The 24,600-nt window shown below is 41.8% G+C and overlaps 1 protein-coding gene across 2 annotated transcripts in view; it reads right to left on the bottom strand.

Moving 5' to 3' along the window:
- The window catches only part of GATAD1 (GATA zinc finger domain containing 1), a 129,349-nt gene extending 109,814 nt beyond the window's left edge, over nt 1-19,535 (bottom strand). Inside the window, exon 1 of one of the 2 annotated variants that reach the window (XM_069211637.1) lies at nt 19,427-19,535. In XM_069211637.1, coding sequence (XP_069067738.1) covers nt 19,427-19,459 — 33 coding nt within the window. In that variant the 5' untranslated portion in view covers nt 19,460-19,535. The remainder of the gene's footprint in view (nt 1-19,426) is intronic. The other variant, XM_069211638.1, reaches the window with a different exon arrangement.
- Nucleotides 19,536-24,600: the final 5,065 nt, after the last annotated feature.

Below are 24,600 nucleotides of genomic sequence, written 5' to 3'. Positions count from 1 at the left end.
GGTCTAGCATTTGCTCAAGTTAGAGCTTTTAGTGTTGTTAACTCCTAACCAGACTTTTATTGCTACATAAACTGAAAATTAAAAGTAAAACAGTTTCACATAAAGCGAGCTGATTCACAGCGCCACGGCCGCCATGAGCATCAGCGTGAAGAGACACAAAAGGAAACAGAAGTTTGCTTGTAGTCAAACTTATTGGCAAAGTGGAATTAGCCATGCAGCAGGGGCGTTGGCGAAGGTGGTAACAAAACCTCCCGAAGGAGGGACAAATTTAAAGCATTTACCAATGTCAAAGGATTTTTCAAGGGCAAGCCCATGAGCGAGTGGTAGGGATGGGCGTGAGGGCCCTGATACATACCAACAAGTCAGAAAAGCAGCGTTTGTGCGCTGCTATGTTCGACCTAAAAAGGAGAGGAACAAAACAAGGAAAGAAATAACCAAGTTTTTGCAAGTTTGAAAGAGGAGGTAGCAAAAGGAAGAGGGAAAAAAAAAAAAAAGAGGAGTGGAAAAACAGTTGAAAGAAAGAGCAAAACTTAACATGATGATTTTAAGAGCTGGAGAGAGAAAAGCAAGGGAGACAGAAAACACAGCGAACAGAGTAAAGGAAAGAATGGAGTGCAATAATTTAAACAGACCCTCCCAAATAACGATGGCAGCTAAGAATAGATTTAATTGGCTCCCCCACACGTCCTCAAACAGAAGTCAGAGTGTGGAACAGCAGAGGGCACTGCAGAACAGCAGGAGGTGCCTTAGCAGAGTTGTATGTGAACCCCAACACAGCAATATTGGGGTGCTTCAGATCAGGATTGCAGGTATAAGAGCTGTATACCGGCCCAGAGCTGTAATAACAGAAAGGCAGCAGGTGAGGAATAAGAAATGGAGCGCTGTGTAATTCCTGGTACTGGAATAATGGGACACTGCAGGTTAGGTTCGAGGTGTACTGACAGAGTTGTATGGGCTGCAGTACTTGAATAGTAAAGGGCACACAAGGTCAGAAGTGAGGTATGTGAAAGGAGCTATGTGTGCAACCTAGTACTGGCATGCCAGTGTTGCCGAGTGTTAGCCTGGAGGTGACCTGGTGAAGCTACAAGTGGGGCCCAGTATGTGAGTGGCATTGCCTCTGAACCACAGAAGTGGGGAGCCCTGAAGGGCGTGTGTGTGTGTGTGTGTGTGAGTGAGCCTTAGTACTGAGAAGAAATGTGCACTGAATGTTAGAATTGATGGAATCTGGCAGAGCTGTGGTGGTTCCCATCAACAGTGGCGTAGAATGTTACACTTCAGGTGCACTGGCTGAGCTGTGTTTAGCTCTTTCGAGTCCAGTATTGGCTTGGCAGGGAGACGGAATATTAGAATTGAGCTGCAATAATGGAACTGTATGTGAGCTGGGTCCCAGTATAGGAAAGGAAGGGACCTTGCAGGGGGTAGAACTGAAGTGCACTGATGGAGCTGTGCCCGAGGTCCCAGTACTGGAGAAGCTGAGTGTACTGACAGAGAACTGAGGTGCTCCGCCAGACAGCATGTGTGGGGTTCATGGCACTGGCACGGCGGAGGGCTTGGAGTGTGTGAACTGCGGTGCCCTGATGGAGCTGCGCCCGAGGTCTCAGTACTGGAGCAGCAGAGTGTACTGACTGCAAGAACTGAGGTGCTCTGGCAGACAGTGTGTGTGGGATTTCTGGCACTGGCACAGCTGAGGGCTTGGAGTGTGTGAACTGCAGTGCACTGATAAAGCTGCACCCGAGGTCCCAGTACTGGAGCAGCAGAGTGTACTGACTGCGAGAACCGAGGTGCTCTGGCAGACAACATGTGTGGGGTTCCTTCTACTGGTATGGTCGGAGGCTTGGAGTGTGTGAACTGCGGTGCTTTGATGATGCTGCGACCGAGGCCCTAGTACTCGAGCAGCAGAGTGTACTGACTGTAAGAACGGAGGTTTTCTGGCAGAAAAGCATGTGTGGGATTCCCGTCACTGGTGCGGTTGAGGGATTGGAGTGTGTGAAAGGATGTGCACTGATGGAGCTGCGAGCGGAATCCAGTATAGAGCAGTAGTGGGCACTGTCTCGAAGGATTGGGGAGCCCTTGTAGAGCTGGGTGCCTCGGCTATAAGCAATTACAAGCGATCCTCTGCCCTTGCTCTCAGCACACAGGCATGCACATTTGGTAAAGAAAATCCAGGCCAATGAACTAGCTGGAAGCCCACAGTAGAAGTATATAAGAGGTCGTACGCTTACACTCTTCACCTAAAAATCATTCATATCTTGGAGAGTACTCAGAGGGAGAAAAGCACCACCTTCTTACTTGCTCTCGACACAAAAAAAAAAAAGTTGGACAGAGTCAATTGGTCATTCATGGCAATAGTATTGAAGGTAATGGGTTGTTGTCAATGTTTTCCTCAGTGGGTATTGGCACATACATCCAAGCTAACAGGGTTAGCCATAGAAAGAAGCACGAAGCAGGGATACATCCTTCTCACCACTTCTTTACTCTCTCACAGTAGAACCAGTGGTACATGGCAATCCATGGAAGGCAGAGATGGCGTGGGTCAAAGGTGGTACTAACGGGTGCAAACATGTTCAAAAATGAAATTCAGGTATCCCTGTTGAGTCCGGAGTGGTCTCTGGCTCTGCTCCCAGAGGAGGTCCAAGCCAATCAGTCTCAGACTTTAAAATCAACATTGCTAGGTCGGAGGCAATCCTACCTAATTCACCTCTACGCCAACTAGATGCCCTGGGAAAATTCGAAAATGGTGGCTGAATCATTGAATCACCTGTGGAAGCAGATGGGTTGCTCTACATCACAGATGGTGACATTAAATTACTCATGATTTTTGACGACCTTAAAATATTTCTCGTAGTGGGGGTGAGTAGCTACTATTAGGAGGAGTGTATTGCCCAAAATCCTATACCTTCTTCAGGCCATTCCCCTCAGCAGTTCTGCAAACCAGCTGAAACAGCTTCCGGGTTTAATGAACAACTTCGCCTGGTAGTGGAAAGCCATATGGGTAGCTGGCAAAACATTGTGGGTTTGGAATGGGGACTTATGGGGATTGGCACTCCTGCATATCCTCTGCTATTATATAGCTGTGCAGTTAAGATGTTTGGTGGAGTGGGAGAAGGTGGAGACCTCAAAACACTGATGCCACCATCAAAGAAGTTGGGGGCTTTACTCCTCCCCAGTCACAGTTCCAGAAACGTAATTACACCAAATTTGGCAAACAAAATGTAGAACTCAGAAAGTGTGCGTTATTGGAATTTGGTGTCAATTAGTGAGCCATTGAGAAATCTGTGGTTAAAGATGCACTTTGGAGGACAGGAAGGGGTTAAAAAAAACTAAGTATAAATTGACAGTTTTCCTCCTTAAGTTCCTTTCTTGGATTTGCCACTTTTGAGGGGACTAGTCAATTCTCATTGGATGGCCACAACCTGAACAATATATCATGGCAGCCATCACAGAACTCAAGAACATGGTCCCTGCACCCAGAAACTATTTTTTTGTTTGTTTTTTAAACACAACATAAGGGGGCATGGTAACACCCCGACTCCCGCCATCTACCACCTTGATTTCTGACCACAACTTGTCATGGCAGCCATTACACTGCTCAATGACGTAGTTCCAAGTGAAATACATGCAGTGAAAGGCTGTTTTTAAAAAGGTCATAAAAAGGAGCATCTACAAAGGATACTAACAGATTTTAGTCATAATATATGTCATTTGTTGGCGGTACCCTATTCATTTTAGAATTGTGGTGAGTTCTAAATTGGTTTTACCCTTTACAATATACTGACCCACTGCTAGGATTTGTTGAATCATGTTTAAGAGACAACAGTCTGATATTCTGAGTAAAATGTACTTCTAACAGCAACAGTCTGTCAGTTAAAGGTAGATTCCCCAGTGTTCTACGGCAGCTTTCCACAATATTCAAATGAACAACTAGAGTGTTAGCATTGTGTAATTATGGCAAAAGTGTGGCACACCTGTAGCCATTCTAATGGAGTAAAACCTGTAAAACCTAAAGAACGTTCTTAAGAAGTGAGCAAAATAAGGCAGGTTATTTTTGTTACAGACACTAAAGTAAGTGCTCTGAAAATCTAAAGTGAGGACACATTTTATAGGAGTTCTCAAATATATTCTTCAACCATTTCAGTCAAACATTTTGACATGCAGGGTCAAACGTACTTCCATCAGAAACATCAACCTCAAGTTAACTCCATATTAGAGTCTGGGAAAGCAGAGTTACTAAAGTTATTCAACATCCACTATTATCTAGGGATCTGGGGCTGTGTATGTTGCAGCCCTTTCAGCATATCCGAGCAGATGTTACATGGTGGCAAAAGATAGGTTGTTACGAGCTAGGAGATTTATATCCAGGGGAAAGATTTATCGCCTTCTAGGAGGCGCAGGAAGCATTTAGAGGCTGAAGGACAGTTTCCACAGTAGCTTAGACTAGCGAAGGTTTCCAGAGAGATCTAGACTGGCTTTCCAGACACCCCTCCACAGACTGCAACTCTTCAGGATATCCTAAACCAGGGCACTAGAGGACACTTAGGGGGTTATTCTGACTTTGGAGGAGGTGTTAATCCGTCCCAAAAGTGACGGTAAAGTGACGGATATACCATCAGCCGTATTACGAGTTCCATAGGATATAATGGACTCGTAATACGGCTGGTGGTATATCCGTCACTTTACCGTCACTTTTGGGACGGATTAACACCTCCTCCAAAGTTGTAATAACCCCCTTAGTGTCTCTGCTATGTAAGGCCTTGAAAACAGGGAGGTTGTACAAGACATGAAAGCTAGAATGTCTGTGGAGATGACCTGGGTAAACCTCTCACAGAGGAAGAGTGTAAGAAGGCCCAAGGGAGGGGGGTATCTGGGAAAACAAAATTCAAATTGATACATTTCAAATCCCTTCCCTTCACACATTTCACCCCCTCAAACTCAACAGAATTTATCCAGGCCACTTTGATGCCTGTCAGAGATGACCAAGCCAAAATGAGCCAAAGTTTCTGCACTTCGCATGGCTCTGCCCAGTGGTACTGACATACTGGTAGAAGTTGCTGCACACGTTCAAACACCAACAGGCCTGGAAGTGGACTTGTCACCACAGTAATGTCTGTCAGGGATCATGTCACAGACGGAAAAAAAATGCAGTTCGAGTTCCTACAACTAGCCCTCCCTATTAGTTAAAAGGAGCGGAGCCACAGGCTGGACAGGGACCAGGATCCTAGCAATATCTCTTCGGGTAAAGGATACAAAGGTATGGGCTCTGGTTGAAGAAAAACTTATTAAATTCTCCCATAGGGATGATAAGTTGACTGAAGATCTGGCCTGTTGGTTGGAGACATTGGAAGCATATGACGAGGATGACAAACAGGCCGCATACATGAGCCTCAGTTCACAGATGTTGGACCTGGCCCTTTTCACAGTCATCCCCAAACTTTTTGACTTCCTTCTATTTTTCTGAACTCTTTTTGTTGGCTCTAGGACTCTGGGCACTTTATCACTGCTGATCAGCGCTAAAATGCATGTGCTCTCCCTTCTAAACTAGGTATGATTAGCTTACACCTGATCAGCACATTTAATTTACCCGCAAGTCCCTTGTACAGTGGTATCCCTTATATCCAAAGCCTGGAAATGAAATGCTACTAGTGGGCCTGCAGAGCAGTTGCACCACTCACAGAAGTAGCCTTTCAAACCAGTCTCAGCCCTGCAATCTGCCACAGAGATCTGGCAGCTAAATTTACTTGCCAGGCATGGAACTCCCGTTTTACAAATTATAAGTCAACCCTAAGGTAGGCCCTAGTTAACCCTATGGGGAGAGTGCTTTGTAAAAGGTAGGACACCAGTCTTTATGAACTACATGTCCTAGTAGTGACAAACCACCTATTTAGTTTCTCACTACTGTGAGCGCTGCTCCCCTCATAGGATTGCATTGGAAATGCCCTAACATGTGTTTAAGTCAACAGTCTTCAAACTACTTAATGCTGCACCCAGCAATCGGGGGGAGAAATCGGGGTACCCCTCAAACTTTTTCCCAATTATTTTATTAAACTGGCAATATTTAAATATGTCTATACTTATTTAAACATTGCAGTTAAGTTCTGTTCCCGATTTAAAATGGCAATCAAATAGATGATTTTCAAACATATTATTCTTGTCAGGTAGACTTTACTACCATGTAAAAGTATCCAAGTATGATTATTAGAAATGGGGGTAAGGGATTTGATGGATATTTAAAGGCCCTTCCTTTTTGCACCTTCTCCCAGCAAGGATCTAAATGACAAAAGATGTTAGTGTTTGCCCATTATGTAGCGGCTTACTGCCACTCTCCACACAGAGCCTGGAGCCCCCACCTTGAGATCACGTGAGGCCCCCCTGGTCTAAGTGGTATTGTCTGATCTATGAGGGGTGACATAGGCATGTTTGGTATCGTTGGAATGGTAGTGAGAAATGCTGCTTACTGATGTAGGTGGATTTCTTATTACCATTTTAGAAATGCCACTTTTAGAAAGTGAGCAATTCTCTGTGCTTATACCTCTGGTGTTTTGCAGCTTGACTCCAATTCACATCTGGGGCAGAGAGACAGCTGGGCTTTGTGCATACTTCTCAGACAGCCTGTACACGGGAGGGTGAAGGTGTAACAAGAGTACATCTGCATACTGAATGGTCTTCCTGGGTTGGGAGAGGTAGAGGCAGGTCACACACGCATCTGTAAAGGCTGTGCCCTGGCCTCACACAAAGGGCTTGTTTACCCCCCCACTGATGTCTGGAGCCAGTACTGGGAGGGAAAAAGAGAGCATTCCTAAAACCGGTTAGTGCTGGCTGGGACCACCTCTCCCCCTTTTGTGAAGGCTGTGCAAAATTAGCATAAATGCAGGGGGCTGTCTCCCACATTTTTAGACATGACTGGACTAATGAACCTGGGCACTGCTGGAAGGACTCTCCAGGAACTGCTCTGATGTTGTGCTGACCTGGTAGGTCACAGAGGGACTGCCACTGCCTTTGAACCCTTGCGCTGGCTTGCGTGCTGGGGTCCTGCAGCCCTGTGCTGTGTGTCCGGGGCTTGAGCATGGAGAGCGCTCCACCTGGTTGTTATAGTGGGCGAAGAGCACTTTATTTATGAAGTGCTGCATGCTTTGGGAGTAGGAAAGTGCACCATGTCCTGGTGGCCCTTCCCCCCACCCCGAAAGGGACAGACCAATAGGAGCCCGCCTGCAGCCTCTTGTACCAGGTGGACGACTACGACATTGGTTACTAGTAACTTGTGTGATGTTCTGACAAATGCTTGTGTAGCAGGGTTTTACTGATACACGTTGTGTTTGGTCTAATGAGGTTTTATGTAATATAGTTTATTTTTATATAACTTGTTGTTGCGTTTCCTTTGTGGTGTATTTACTGTGTCACGTGTGTTGTGCAAATGCTTTACACACTGCCTCTGGAATAAGCCTGACTTCTCATTCCAAGCTACCAAGAGAGGTGAGCAGAGGTTACCTTGGGTGTGTAGCTCCCCTGCCCTGACTAGAGTGGTGGTCCCTGCTTGGCTGAGGTGCCTACCCTAGTCAACCATAGACCCCATTTCTCAAAACATAGGACAAATGTGGATGGATAGACATGATCCTGAAGGACAGGATGAGGGGTGGGCAGGGACACTTTATTGAGGAATCTGGAAACATCCACGGATTACAAGGCAAATACTGCTCCAGTTATGATGTAGTGTGTGCAAGGGGTGAGACCTACATGTAGACCAATACATATATAATGATTAAAAGGGGATTTGGCGGTTGGAAGAGAAAAATACAACACTTGCTTTAACATGAGCTGGTTTCAGTTGCTCATTGTGTAAGATGGAAAACAATTAACATAAAAACACCCTATTTAGAAATCAACTGCAGGATCACCACAGATTTCTAATTAACAACTAGTGGTATTTCCAGATATGAAAACTAAAGCCGGATGTGGTCACTAACCCAGTCTATCATACATACTTTGAAACCAACTGGGGCCCCACAGTGACCAGAGTAACTAAATGGGAGGTGATGAAATTTGTTCTGCGGGTCGAATGCACTGAAAGGTGTAGGGAAGCAATTATAGGCAGGCAAAAGGATGCAAAAAGAGGCGGTGGCATCTCTACAACTGGGAAAAACACAGGGGTAGCTTGGAGGGAATTGTTGGAAACACGGTACAGGTTCAATATGTTTATTCTAAAATAATATATGCAGATACCACACAGAGAAGGTAATTAATCTAATAAGCTTTCAGCCTGGTTACAGATGAGGGAATCACCTACTGCCTAATACTGCATAATGGCATGAGGTGACAACACAAGCAGGCATTAACGAGCACCTGTATCAGCACTTATACAAATATACAAAGACCCGGGTGAAGGTGAGAATTTCTTGTTGAAAGTATATATTTGGGGGCAGGGCAATCAAGAATTTAAGAAGAAAAAAAACATGATGGAATGTTTCGAGTCAGAATTAGAGAGAGAGGAACTTAAGGAGGAAACAAAGTTGATTAACAGGGGAAAGGCATCAGCGTTTACCACTGAGCTGTATCAAATGTTCTCTAGACAATTGGTAGAGAAATTGCTTGTCTCTTAAAACTAAACAGGATAGGTACTGCTTGACTCAAGACTTATCAGTATAGTCTTAGAACTGGACAGATGTAGCAAGGATCTGGGAACCTGTACACCATTAAGAATGATAAACACCAGCCCTAAATTCTAATGTGAGGTACTGGCTAATAGGCTCCAGAGGGTGGGAAGCTGCTGGGGTACATAAAGATGGGTTTGCTTGGGATGCAATAATTCTAAGAATATTCACAGACTAACAATGGAATTCAGTACAAGAATATAGGTCAATATAGGTCAAGTACGCAGTGACAGTCTTATACTTGGAAAAAGCATTTGAAACGGGGAATTGGTTCTATCGGATGGAGGTGTTGAGTTGCATGGGGTGTAGCCCACATATTTTGGGCTGGATCCAGTGGATGGGTATCCACTAAGAAACAGATGTCGGAGAGGGACACCAGAAAGGAGTGTCCACTCTTGCCCTTACATTTTGCCCTCGAAGCAGAACCTCTGGAGTAGGGGGGGGGGTCGCCAACATTTTGTGTATTGAGAGCTACTCTGACCATAAAACATACAAAATCAATGTGAGCTACTGAAGGCTAAACAACTTGTGCACTGTTACTAGACACTCCCATGCCCAGCTTCATTGACTTCAACCCCTAATGTCCATAGAGCAGATACTATTGTTTGAACTAAAATACTATTCTTTGAACCAAATACTATGACTAAGGGCACTATGATAAGGCTGCCAGGCGTGTCAATGAGAGCTGTCTTTGGGGGATGTATGAACATGTGTGGGTATAAATGGGATATTTGCACAGGCAACTGACAGCCTGTGTTGTATGTACCTGCAGCACAAGACATGCCTTTCGTCATACATGGCACCATTACATGTATTACACAAACATACAATTCGTTTTGTTTGATTATGAGAAATATGAAGTGCAGAAAAACAATATGCACAAAAGTTTGTAGTATGAGACATTTCCCTGCCCTTTAAATGTCTCTCATTTAAAAACATGGCTGTATTTTTCTGTTACTTATGGCACAGTGTTTACAGGCCACTTGGGGTAAGGGGCCTGCTGTTTGTAAATGTGACATTTTGAAATGGAAGAAAATTGAAACAAAGGGTTAAATTATTAAGGTAACTTAATTATTAAGGTAACTTTCCATCTTAATTTTCTGCCATTTAAAAGCTTTCAGAAACAATTTTGCTCACAGCTCTAATACTGAGTTGATAGGGACTTTTATTTAAGAGTTAAATATCTCAGTGCTTCAGTAGTGCATCTTTGTGACCCACACCCAGCCTGGGTCAAAAATCTGAACACTGCTCTTTAAAAGGCATTGCTATCGACAGCTTGATGATAATAATGTAAAATCAGCACAGCCTCCTCTTAATATGAAACCGAAACTTTGATCTTGTGCTTTTTTTAAACGTAACTTAAGCCTGTGAGCTACTCTGAAGGTGTCTGGGAGCTACTGATAGCTTGTGATTGACTGGAGACGCCTGCTTTAGCAATCCAACTCAGAACGTTTTGAAATACGACGGGGGAAGAGACACAGCATATTTTTCTTATATGCATATGGTGTCCTAATCATCCTAAAAAGGCCTAGAGATTCAGTCCCCATGCTCCTAAAAGAGATAGATACGTTTGGAGGTCTATCTGGCTTGAAAATGAACCATGCTAAATCTACATTATTTCCACGTGTGGCCTTGTCTGCAATAAACATTCAACGCCTAAAGGACTTAGGTCGCCGGTGGGAAACTAAATCTCAGTACCTGGGGATGATGGTAGCCCGCACCCCAGAAAATAATCCAACTATAATATGGGCAGAGTGGTGAATGGACTGAGGGCCTCAATGCAGCTTTGGAATGCTATACTGCTCTCCATAATAGGAAGGGTTGCTTGTGCAAACATATTGCCTAACTGCCTAAATATTTTGCAGAACTCCATGAGCTCACTGCCTCCGACTACGTTTATGATACTAGACAGCCAAATAATATATGCCTAGTGTCGGCTGTAAAGAGAAGTAGGGTGTTGCTGGAAACAAAAACTGGACCAGGAGGAAATGGACAACAATCAGTTCCTGGCCTTCCCAGACTACACACTGGCAGATCAGACCTCTTTCCTTCACATGAAGAGAACGCTCAGGGAGATAGGGCTGAAGCTCTCATTACTCCCAGCCAAACTTAAAATATTGTGAGGATACAACACCTGCGTTTTCAGATACATCAAGTGTGAAGTCACTGGATGACCAGGCATCACTTCCAGCGTCTGTGCTCAGGCACCAAGGCTGGTCCTTGCCGTTGTTGATCCAGTGGCAGCTAACTCTCAAGAACAAGCCTGTGAAGGATACGATTGGCACTGAGCAGCAGCTCCCTTCTGATATCTGACGCCTCGTCACTTTTGACACCTCACCTCTACGAGATTCCCTCCTCAGGCAGTGACCCTCCCTCAGACTGCAGACAATCTGATATGAGGAAGGGTCCCTATTGGATGACCCTTGTTGGGTTAGTCCTCTCCTCCATTTTCAGGTTTTTGTATCTCCTTATTTAGGTGGACCCTAAATCCATTCATATGATGCCCACACTACTTGAGTGATCCTGGCTTATCACTCATTGAAACTAGTGCACCCTTCTGTTCTTAATGGGACACTTGCACTTCTCAAGAGTGACTGCGGGTGGTGTCTGCCATCCTAATGGACTGCCCAATGCTTGGTTTGTTTCCTCTGGTACAGAGTGCTATATGCTCACCTGTTTGGTTTTTCATGCACAGTTGGTAGCTCAACTTCCATAATAACAATTGTTTGTTACTCTCGTTTGTTTTTACTTTGTTGGACATGATACAGTTGGCCACATGTTACTCAGTTGCTTGGGGACGACAGATCAAAGTATGCAAAAAAGTGATGGATGGAAGGCTTGAATTAATATCAGCCACTGGTAATTATTCGGGTCTTACTCCCAGTCCACCTCAGTTTGGACTCCGCCATATGCAAATCAGTCTTGACCCTGCTCTAATGGAAATAGTCCAGCCTGGACTGCCAGGCCAGGCCCCTTCTTGAACATCAAACTGGGGTGGCACAGTGAAATATTTTACTCATGGGTGAACTTTAGTTCTATAAATCACACTATTGAACATTTTCATACATACAAAACCAACTAGCAGTTATGAATATGTATGTGACGTAGAAATCAAGCTGGGATAAAAAGAACATCAAGCACGGTTTGGTGGTAAAATATATTATGTAATCCAGAATATTGTTTTCTCATGATTTTTCCATAGAGTTTGTGGAAGGTGCTCCAGAAGCTAAAATTAGAGCATATTTTCTGTAAATTCACATTATCTTTCCCAGCCATATGTGAATGAAGCCCGACCTCCTCAGCAAAACATGTACTACCAACAGGAGCAGCCTGTCAGTTGATTCCCGTACTTACTACTGCAGCCTCCCAGAGTGTCCTAAAGAACAACTAGAGTGCTAACAGTCTTACTTATGACAAATGTGTGGCACACCTGACGCCATCTTGATTGAATCAAACTGGTAAAACTTAAAACATTTAATTTAGAAAGGAACAAAATGAGGGATTCATTTTGTCATAGCAATTTTGGTTAGAGCTGTAGAAAGAAACTAGGACATGTTTTAAGTGAGTTCTCAAATACCTTCCTCTTCTTTTTCATTAGAACATTCTGACATGCAGAATGAAACATGCATATTCAGAATCTATGCCAAAAGTGTGGGACATCTGATTCCCATCTTGATGGAATCAGTGGAAAACAAAGCATTTTCTACTGAGGACACTACAGTAAATGAGGAGATTGGGTGCTTCATAGCAAAAGGAGTCTCCCAAGATGGCCACCAGAGAAAGAAAAAAAAAAAAAAAAAAAAAGAAGAAGAAGAGCTGAAATGTAGTACAAATATCACCCAAATGTAGCCCAGGTGTAGCCAAATGAGAGAAGTGTGCCAAACATTTTTTTTGGTTTGTTTTACAGTGTACTATAGCAGTACCATGGCAGCACAATTGCCATGGTGGGCAAGATGGAGGGGGCAGGGGCAAGCACAAAGGACCATGGAGGACAGAAGGGATATGTAGGGGCTGGACAAAGGCAAGATAGGGAAGGAGCTTCACCAAAGACCACGTGGTCTAGGCAGGAGGAGCAGTTGCACAACAACAGAGCATGGGGGGGCAGAAGGGAGTGGCAGCAAAATGGACCATGGAGGACAGGAGGGAGAGTATAGTGGCATGGAACTTGGACAGGCAGCGTGGAGGGGCAGTGGGCAGCTCAACCAAACACCCAGTGTATATAGGGGAGGCAGTGGCAGGTCCATGGAACATGGTGAGCAAAAAGGAGGGAGAAGGGGCAAGTACACAGACATCGGAGGAAATTCGGCAGTTATAGTTATAGTTATTTCAAGTAACTATAACTTGCACCCTCACCATACACTGCTAATTACGCAGGTTATTACAGTACTCATTACATATTTTATAACTTCATTTTTAGCATCACTATAACATTTTCAGTAACATCAATGATGAGAAAACGGTGTATGGCGGGAGCACGAAATATCCCAAGATAACTGTCTGGCCCTTTCACAAATTCAGGGATATAAATGCAGTTTAACAACTAATAAATCAGCCTAGATTCATATGCCTCTTTAGACAGGGAAAATCTCTATTTTAATGCAGAAAATAAGCAGCTGCTGTTTGTTTTCATCATTACCGGTACCATTACATTCAAACAGTGAAACTCATCATTGCACACAATAGGAGGCCCGTCCACAAACAGTCTTAGAAGTTCAAAAAAGTATTTTTTTCCCCAAATAGTGAGGACAGATCCAACCCATATGCTTTTATTGATCGATGTCAGAGAATCTGAAAAAAAATACTAATCACAAATTGCAGATTTTTTTTAATCCAAAACAGTTCAATGATTTGCAAAATGCGGTTATGCATACTTGAAGGAAAATATATATGAAAAAAAATGCATGTGAAATCAATTTCTGACAAATTCAGGGTATTTACATCCCATATAGAACAAACATGATTACCAGAGAAATTAAGTTTCTAAACAAAAAGAGTGTAGATGACAACATGCATGTGCTTCACAACCTTTAGAGATTTAAAGACATTACCAATTCAAAGATTAATAACAATTTTTGGGGTGAAAATGGAGGGACAACATCACTGATAATGATTTAACTAAAATGAAGCAGAAAATGTAACTATGTTCAACTGACATGGAATAGCAATATGCCAATAGATACTGATGAACGCAGAGACAGATTCCTTTCTAAATCTGCTATCCCATTAGCAAACATACAAATTCTTTGTTATAATATATATATATTTTTATATTTTCTCCCCCATGATTGTAACCAGATAGTGTTCATAAAGTGCACAGCTACCTCAGAAGAGGCATCCCAGCGCTAGCAGAAAGATCAACCACAAGAAGCCCGACACAATAATGCTAAGTGATATTTATGCAGGAGTCAAAAGGTAAGATTTTTAAGCTCTTACGTTTAAATGATGTGAATGAAGCATACCTGTCAAGGTTTAGTAAAGACATGAATCCAAACATATACTGGTGGGTGAATTATTATTCGTCAGCATAACTGAGTACTTTACGACTGTGATGCAGGGGTTATTTCCCCCACCATATCCAGATATGTCCCTCACGCCAGCTGACGGATCCAACATTTCCAGGAATCGCCATCACAATGGTGCCCGGAAATGCACTTAACAGACAGCCCCATCATGTTGATGGAGCCGTACGTCGAACTTTCAAGTTTTTTTTTCTTCTTATTTTCAAAAACAAAACCCAAAGCAGGATTTAGTTTCTAAAAATAATCATAATTAAGAAAAAAGATAAAATAAATTTAAAAAAAAAAACAAGGTCCCCCCTCACCATGGAAGTTATCTCCTATTGCAAGAAGGGTATTTTGCAATTTTCCTTGCCCTATCACTCTGGCAGTGGAAAATGACCGCTATATCTGTTCATCTAAAATATGTGGGAGGACATATAGGTCAACCTCTGACGTCTCTTACTCCATCGGAAGGATGTAATGACAGCAGAGACAAGTAGCCTCCACTGTTGTTAAACCAAAGGTCCCCCCCTCCCACCCACCCCCCATTTGATTTGGCCGGATAAACCATTACATTGGAGAAAAAGCTGCGACTGAGTAGCCTTTCTGCCAATGTGCAAGGCCCTTGGATTTAAGTGATTTCCTCCATTACAAAAATAAATATTTGAATATACCCAAGTACATGATGGTATTAAAGGTGGCAGAAAGAATCTGAAAGACCGAAAAAGAAATAAATCAAAGGCATATTTAAAAGGTATGGATAATGTATTTCAAATTCTCTAAAAACGTATGTTCACAATCATTTCTTCTGCTCTGAATCTTTTAAAAGAAAATGTAAATCTTTTGGAACAAGAGCAGGCACAAGATGCAAGCAACAACACAATGAAATTGGGTACTACGAACTTTGAAAACAAATGAAGTGTCATAGCAGCTCATAAATGACTGTGTTCAGTCCCTATAATCTGACCTCAAAATAGAGAGCAATTACATGACAAAACATGCACAGCTTTTCTTCTGCATATCTGGAAATTCCCTTTTAAGCTCAATTGATGGAAAATAGACAAGTCCACATTTTTCTGCATACCGACATGCAACAACCCACTAGCACATTCACTCCTCTGTGAGTCTATCACTTTTCACAGGGCTTGTAGCCCTCTGAATCCCTGACTTGCTTACAAATTACTCACAGCACCCATTTCATTCATGCCTTATCATCATACACTTCAGGGTTTGTATCCAATTAGAAAACATTATTCCTGTGGGATGACCCCCCCATTACAGGCTTCCCCCCCCCCAATTCCCCATGGGGTAGGGATTTTGTTTCCCTGGCCAAAAGTAGACATAAATATGCGCTTTGATAAATTAAACAAGTGTGTTGTGATTCTGACACAAACACACATAATTTAACCACTAAAGCAGAAATATTTGCCTTACAAATAGTCCAGTCTGCATCTGAAATTCAACTGATTCTGCAGATGTGGTTCCCAACAAATGTGGTTGACTTATTGCACATTATCTTTAAAGCGTCAAATAAAATAGGCGGAATCCAGGTTTTTAAAACTATCACATATGATTTACTGACTGGCTTTAAGACTACTTGAATGCATTGCTTCTCTTTTCAGTACCTTCTTTTCTAATTTGTTTGGTGGAATTTCAACTACACATCGGGTAGTTGGTTGTGAAATTGTATTTTTTTTAAGTAAAGAAAAAAAGCTAGCATGAATACCAACATAAATGGAAGTGATGTTTACCAGACTGAACAACAACATTGTGATGCAATGGCATTTTACTTTGAAGGATGTTTATAGAACAGGATACATGACAACTTTTGTCATTTCACAAATGTCAAGTTCCTCAAGGGAAACCTGTTTTTATGTGCATGATTTGCTTTGAAACAATTTATTTGGAGAGTCCACTGGAATAACCATTAATTATGGTCCTTGATATGGGTGAAATATTAAGACCAATGAAAATGCATCAAGTACACTACACTGCAGTTACTGATCGTTAGAGAAGCGATATATGACGATCTATCAAGATCATCATCACCTATGCGAGCTCTACTAAGAATCAGACAGACAACAGTGTCTGACTTCGGATTCCACTGGTGTTGTCACACAAAAGGCACCAGGTACATCTCCTATGTCAGTGTAAACTGCTGGATTAATTTGGAGTTTTTTGCAGATTACCTCAACTTCACCCTCTAAAGCGCCAACAACATTTTACCTATGATTTAAACAACCTCCTTTTTTGAGACGTATAGCAACTTCAGCATCATCATCTAGAGAAAATTAATGGATGTGCACAGAAATCTGAAAATGTTTTGTCTCTTGTCTCTCATCACAATAAGCTCATCATATTTTTCAAAGTGGAGTGAATCTGAACAGGTCGGATTATATTTTTTTTAACCTTTTTTTAAAGGGATTTTTAAAAAAAAATTGTGCACCTAGCGGAAATAGGCAAAAAAAACAAGCTACAATAGTTTATCAGAGTGAATTTAAACAGATTCAAAGATGGATATATCCTTAGCTTAGACTTTTATCATCATTCTGGGGGCCGTTGTAATTTTAATATTTTTTCTTTCCTTATCCCTCTTCTCAAATTATATATGTTGTTTATGTAGTTATAGGTTTTTCAAATAAATGATGTTTGGTGAAGCTGTAAGTCACTGCTATGTGATACTTAAGTTTGCTTGAATATATTCATATTTTCTCTGTATGGATTGATTTTTCTTCTTCCTGTGACTGTTTTAAAAAAGAATTAGCAAGGTTTCATTAAGTTTATACCTTCACTTCTTGTTTCGTTTTTAATCAAAAGACAAGGTTTCACAGAATTCTAGTCAGTGAATAGGTGCCAGGGCCTTTCTGCTAACTGTTTATTCTAAAAACGTTGGCCAACCAACGCTCATATACAATATATAAACAAAGAACTGAGTGTAATGAGAGAGAGACAAAATGACAGGGCAAAACAGTCATATCAACTTCATTTTGCTTAAAGCTGCAGAAAGGCATATCTAGCCTTCACTTAGTGCAGACAAGAATAGCAGACATTGTTACTTTGCTGAACATTGATTATTTTCTTCAAAAAAGGTATGCAGGTGTAAAACATCTCAAACTTGAAGTAGGCCACTTTAGGTGCTAAGTTTAGCTTAGTTAGCTGAAGTAAGGAGGGGTGGGAAATATCAGTATAAATGGGCTTTATGGTAGACTCACAAAGGTACAATATTTTTTTAATATACACCCCTCCTCTAAATATCACTGTTACTATTTTGCTTGTTTTTATAAGAGTTACTATTCAACCTGTATGTACTGGGATAGGATTTTGATTTCAAATACATTTTGAAATATATTCTTGATTTCCTGGTGTCCTCAAATGTGCATTTCCATAATGAAAAAATGTTTAAGTTCCATTAACTGAACTCTGTGATATCTCACATGAGTTGATCATTACCTGAAATGCACGTCACTCAAGCAATGCTCATTGATTTTTCTGGTGGGTTATAGTCCATCTGGCTTTCTGTCTCAGGTTGGCATACTAACAAATTCCTCGGTGCCAGGGGGTATAGAAAGCCTACTACTGAGTTGCATTTGTGTGGCAAGAAATCCAGAAAATATACGAACAGATTGCTGGCATGGGTTGCAGACTAAGAAACCAGGCACCCTTCACACCACCCACAACTTCCCTTCAAACTCTAGATGGGTGGCCAGAAAACCATCTCCGGCACGTCACAGAATGTGATAAAATGCTCTACTGATAAAGGTCTTGAGTGTGTTACATCCGCCCTCCAGTGTGTAGTGGACATCTGTCTAATCTTGTTTTTACATGGCTGGACGACCCATATGTCCGTATGGCTCAGTAGTAGGCTTTTATACCCCCTGGCACCGCCAAGGAATTTGCTAGCATGCCAACCCGAGACAGAAAGCCAGATGAAATCAGAAATACATCAGAGGCCACGCTGAACCTGGGACAAAGGAGGGGTACACTGGCTGATACACTTAATAGATAACGCCCTTAAGGCTAAGAGGAAAAAGGCGACTATAAAAGCCCAACAGCCCTGGAAGGATTAATTTCAAGAACAGATATAGGAAGCTGAGTTGAAGGAAGAATCTACTCATTTGAAAAGGGTATCTAGCAAAACTAAATGTATGCTTTTATTACCTGCGTTGTCATACGTGACCCTAAAAAATAAATAAAAAAATAAACACATTCAAAAGATTTAGCCTGCAAGATCCTCAAACTGTTCCAAATTGGCACCTCTAAATGCCATGCTCATACGTCTCACATTGCATTTCGACGCACTAAAAAGGTAATGAGAAGCAGTGGCAACAAAGCTGAGAGAGGTAACAGGCCTCAAGATAGTGGCCTAGCCTAAACAATGCTTTTGAAGATTGTTAAAAAAAAAAAAATTGTTAAATAAAAAGAAGCTAAGAATTGGAAAGTGCGATATAGATTTGAAATACTGGACCTTGTATTAGGGAAGAGGCGAACTGCTATCGCCTGGCTACGTTACAAGGACTAAAGGAGAGCGGTTGGCAAAAGACTCTTCGAGAAGATGGTCTATAAGATTTCGAATCTGCATAATGTTAACTCATTTGGACCCTCACAATCTTGTACTTCCCCTCAGACAGGAAGCGGAAAATGCTAGTTTTGGCAAGACAGTCCTATTTTACCCTTTGTCATCATGAATACAAAAAAGGCAGTAGTCAAGACTTTACTTGGTTCAGATTGATTGTTCGGCTCTAAGGAATCGTTTGACTAACAACCAAAACTTCCCTTTCTCTCAGGCATACCAACTAGATATTTAATTCAAGGGTCCCCTGTGGCACGTGTAAACTGCAAGTCTCCGAAAACGTTTAAACGGTTTTCAATTAAGTCAATAAAGCACACTCGTTTGTACTTACAGTCACAATACAAAAAAACTACCCACTGCCAAACCGCGTCATAATAACTGGCAATTGTTTGGAAGATGCAGAGCATGCTATTGGATGGAAAATCTCAGATTTGCCAAGTAACGGCATTCATTGCAATATCTTAAGTCCTAATATAAAGGGATGATAACACATTTATTTTTTGGGGTGTTCGGTGTAGGTTTCAGAAACTGGTAACCTTGCTTTGCTCAAAAAGTCAATTTTAAAACATTCGAATCTAGGGAAAAAAGCCTTCGCATTTCTATTCGAAATAACAGTTATAATGGTATGTTTTTATTTTATTTTAGTTTTAAAATACGCTCAAGCTGCAGTAGTCTATGACCCATCCTGCTAACGGTGATACCTGTACGATACTTACACGAACTCGAACCGTCCGTGAACCCAGCTTCATTTCCGCCGTCTGTAGCAAATCTTTCAACGGATGTCATTTGTCGTACTTCTTGTACTTCCGGGTCACTTAACAACCAATCCTACGACTGAAGAGATTCTGGGTATAGTTTTGGAGTGAGCGGTACTGCTAATGTGCAAATTGACTGCGATTGGAGCATTAGGGACACCCGAGCCAACCCCGAAGTGCTCCTTAGCTCTGGCGTCCACTGCGGACGTGCGTAGCACGGAAAGTCATTTAAAACAAGGTTTGACCTATTGGCGTTTTCAATGATTTTTAAAGATGTTGCACAGCAGCACAAGCTATTGTGCAACATGATTCTCAGTAAATAAAAATAAAATAAAACAAGCATTTGCAATGCAACGGGACGGCAACATGTTTGCTCATGTTAGAACTGATCGCGTTGTAAACTCCTAATCCGACTTTTCATCTATCGGCAAAAGTGCTTTTATGTACGTAACCCGAAAAAGTGAAATTAACTGTGTAAAGCGCTCGAATTCTGCCAAGCGAAATCGCGCTAGGAAAATAGAGAAAAAGTAGTCCACGATCCGACAGAAAACAGCGAGCCTCGCATGTTTTCTGTACCTGGTCGCTGCTCGAGGAGGGCTACCTGGTCGCTGCGCTCGAGGAGGGCTAACCACAGGAAAAGGCATGATGTGTGCATGCCTTCCACTAATGAAAGCAAGCAGATTTTACTAGGCAAGCCCACCAACCAATGAAACACACTGACGTGACGTCAACAGGGCTCCGAGCCCTTTTCTAGTAACTAAAGCGTCTCGCTTGATACGCATGGGCGAGCGCATGTAACGCAGGCTCGACCCTAAAAAGTTATAGCGCGGTCAACGTTGGCCACCTCATTGCGCCTTTTTATTTACTTTAAGTCATGTTCAACTGCAACCACTGCCGCTGTGCAACATCTTTAAAAACATTAACAAAGCCCGATAGCTCAGCACGATTCACTTGGCTTTGTTAATGAGCTGCTGTGCAACATATTTCAAAGTAAATAAAAACAAAGACCTATGGTGCGGCCAGTGTTGACTGAATGTTGGCCGTGCCGTAGTGCTTTGTTTTCATTTACTTTGACATTTTGGACGTCAGGCCGACCTGGTGTGCAACATGCCTTAAGGAAGGAGGCTCTTTGGGGGTGGCAAGCAATCTCTCCTGTGGGGAGAATATGTGGCGTAACGGCCAGAGCTGTTGACTGGGGAACCACATTCTAGTCTTGGTGCTGGCTCAACATGCTGTGATTCTGGGAAAATCACTTAATCTCCCTGTGCCTAAAAACTACAAATGAATGTGTCCCTGCGAAGTGTAACTGGTGCTCATGTAAAGCCATCCCATAACTTTGGGTTGAGTTAGTGCTGTATAAACCTCACCTGGAAAAAAAAAAGCAACAAGAGGGAGGAGGGTGGATAGTAAAGGCCAGGGTGCATGGGTTGAAGATAACAATGGCTGTTGTCCTAGGGGGCGGGAGACTGAAAAAATAAAAAATAGTACTTGAAGGATCCTGTGGCCATTGAAATTACATTGGCCAAAGGAAGCGGTACTTGGTCCATGCCGCACAGCAAGGACAAGAAGAGATAAGAAGGAGGCACTAACCAACAGGAAGCAAGAGAGGGACATGAGAGCCACACAGTGGTAAGTTAAGGTAAGTAATGGTTGAGCTCTAAGCCCCTTTTAGTATTGTTTCCTTCCTGAATAATTTCATAAGCATTGTGCTGGTGAAACCTGAAAAGGAGGGAATTAAATACAAGAAATCCTCATTGCATTACACAGAAACAAATGGTATGGGAGAGAGCTTCAGCTTCAGATCAAATTCACGCCATTCCAGCCAACACGTGTTTCGTCTGGGAAATAACCCAGTGACTTCATCAGGGCTGTAATAATACACATACATTATATTGTATACTACTCCATTCCACATCAGTAATATTGTCATAAATATTGTTTCACTCCCCTGTGAAGCAAGTGGGAACTTCTAATTAATTCATGCCACAATCTTATCTCCATATCACCGTGTATTCTGTGATCATAAAAAGTATATACAATAATGTATAGTCCAAATACCTTTATCTTAATCCCCTCACATAATAAATCATATATGTAATATTTAGGACAAGCTATCGTGTACATGCACTCACATGTGAAACCCTTCCTTAGTCATACGCCCTTGTGTTATAAACAGCTTGAAGCATAGTGAGACCATAATTTATAGGAAGTACCTGCACATTAGTATTGTCATATAAATCAAGTGGTTATTCGATTTCCGTTTCTATTTTTTTTCTCATTCACTTAATATTCCATATTGCTGTCAAAATAGCAAAAAATTACTGAAAGAAGTTTTACATTTGTCCTACTCTTCTATTTCCCCACTCCGATCATAATTTGGATCAAACATCTCTTTAAATCCAGATAAACTTACCTTTCATAAATTTTCCTTTATCTCCAGTCCCCTCATGCATATTCACCCCTCATATCCGGGCCCTATAAGAATAATCTTATGTCAACTTCTCCTTTCATCAATATCGTCACCACCACCATCTCATAAACTAACACATACTTCTAAACCCCATACATTGCGTTGTAGACATACATGAATCACGTTATGATCAATGCCGTCGCTTCCACCATAGCATAAGTCTTTCTATGCCGCTAAAGCTTATAAATGAATACTTCATAATTAATATCATCACCACCATCACATAAGCCAACACATCTCTAAATCTCTTACATTGCATTGTAGTTGTATGTAAATTCCATTATGAATAATGCAGTCATTCCCACCATATCATAGTATGGTGGGAATGACGGCATTTTTCATATATGATTTATTATGTGAGGGAATTAAGATAAAGGTATTTGGACTATACATTATTGTTTATACTTTTTATGATCACAAAACACACAGGGATATGGAGATAAGATTGTGGAATGAATTAATTAGAAGTTCCCACTTGCTTCACAGGGGAGTGAAACAATGTTTATGACAATATTACTGATGTAGAATAGAATAGAATACAATATAATGTATGTGTATTATTACAGCCCTGATGAAGTCACTGGGTTATTTCCCAGATGAAACACGTGTTGGCTGGAATGGCTGGAATTTGATCTGAAGCTGAAGCTCTGATTTGAAGAAGAATACCGAAATAAACTGTGAAGATTAAAATATTGGACAATTGTGGGACGTGTGCCTTATTTTATATAATTGATATCAACTGTCATCAGTTGTTGATGTTCAGGGATTTGGGGTGTTTTTCCCTGTTAAGTGCACCATCTGGAAAAGAGAATTATATTGGGATACAACTTGGAAACGTAGGTGACAGGAGTCGCCAATTTTTCCTCTTAAACCACCCATAGATGTAAGAGTGGTATGGGAGACAGGTTCAGTTGCAGAGGGATTGAAAATTAATAATTAGCAACTAGTAGTGGAATACTTTGGAGGTCAGGAATGTCCAAGGGAGAAGTCTGTTCACTCTATTTCAAAGAGGAAAAATGAAACATAATTTTGTCTTTGAGTTGGATGGGGTGTTGTGAGAGAAGCATATATTGTGAATGGTGGATGAAGGAGATGTTGAAACAGGAGAACAAACCGTGCTTTGACACAAGGAAATTGTTGGGTTGGGCATGAACAAAGGTTGGAGATTTGATTGCTCTGAAATCTACCACTGGTGACAAACATATTCCAACTTGCCTTCTGAAAGTAGTGGAAAGTTATGAAGATGATTTCAAAATGGTATACATGAAAATCTGGAATCCTGAAAGAATACCCGATTGTGATTCAGAGGCGTGCAAGAGAGAGATACATGTGGGGATCCTGACGTGGCGAAATTGGGTGTTACGTCCAAACAAAGTATGTTCACCAGACGAAAAGATAGTATTTCCAAAGGAAGTCAGTTTACCATATTTGTTCACAACAGAATATGTGGTTTAGTTTTTTTTTTGAGGGGGACAATTGAGTGTTTATCAGTGAGGGCAAGGGAATGGGACATGGGAAGGAAACTTGGGAGGGCTTTGACTGTACTGCTGTGCTATGAGATATGTGAGACGATGAAAGCCATGGCCGCAAGAGAAGTCTAGAACTCTAATCCTGTATTAAAACTGTAGCTGAGAGTCTTAATGTGAAATGAATTACCCTATTACGTTCCTGAAGTTAGTGACGTATTTAAATCACCATCAAATCAATGTAGCCATGCTGCAGGAAAGTTTCCTGTCACAGGAGGGACACAATACATTAGTATAGAAGAGGGTCTGTTTTAGATGTTTTGTCTTGCATACCACTCCCTTGTATGGAGCGATTGCTCTCATATACATCAAGCATTGGAATAGCCAATAGGTCTCACCTTTGGGACCTTATACGTTTTTAGCTAGAGCTGCTGGCTTTGCCAATGTCTTTAAGCTATGTTGTTTCACAGTGCGACTGCTGGGCAGCATGTTGAAAAGTTATAATAAAAAACTGTTCTAAAGATTTTTGTTACCTTATATGAAACCAAGAAGACATTATGTACAACCAAACGACCCTATTAAAAAATAATGGAGATAAACATGTCTTCTAGTTTTTTTGTCCTTGCGATGCTGGCTACTTCTTCTTGCCTGTTCTAATGCTTGTTCGTTATAGCTTTTTTTGTTAAGAGGGGTTAGGGGGCATAAACAACAGGAGGGAGGAAGTTGGGAAATAGGACCTGAATTACAACATAAGCAGTGGACGGTTATTAGGGGAGGTGGTGTTGGGCTGATGCTGAGATGGTGCTGTGCTGATGCTCAGGTGGTGCTGTGGTGGTGTTGAGTGATGCTGAGGAGATGCTGGGCTGGTGCTGAGGTGGTGCTGAGTGATGCTGTGCTGCGCTGATGCTGAGGTGGTGGTACTGCAATGATGCTGAGGTAGTGCTGCACTAGTAGTGAGGTGGTGCTGCACTGGTGCAGAGCTGGTGCTGTGCTGGTGCTGAGGTGGTGTGCTGGTGCTGAGGTGGTGCGCTGGTGCTGAGGTAGTGTCAACAGCAGTATAACATTATGTGTGAGACTGCAAGAGCATTGAACAGCCTATTAAAACAAATAAAAATTCGTAATGTTGGGATCTTGTTACATTGATATGCCTATCACGGAGTGGATGCAGAACACCGAGCTGGGCTGTAGAGGTTAATCTG

Source organism: Pleurodeles waltl, chromosome 10, assembly GCF_031143425.1.
Source record: "Pleurodeles waltl isolate 20211129_DDA chromosome 10, aPleWal1.hap1.20221129, whole genome shotgun sequence".
In the NCBI taxonomy this organism is placed as follows: domain Eukaryota; kingdom Metazoa; phylum Chordata; class Amphibia; order Caudata; family Salamandridae; genus Pleurodeles; species Pleurodeles waltl.
This window is presented reverse-complemented; position numbering and strand designations above follow the sequence as displayed.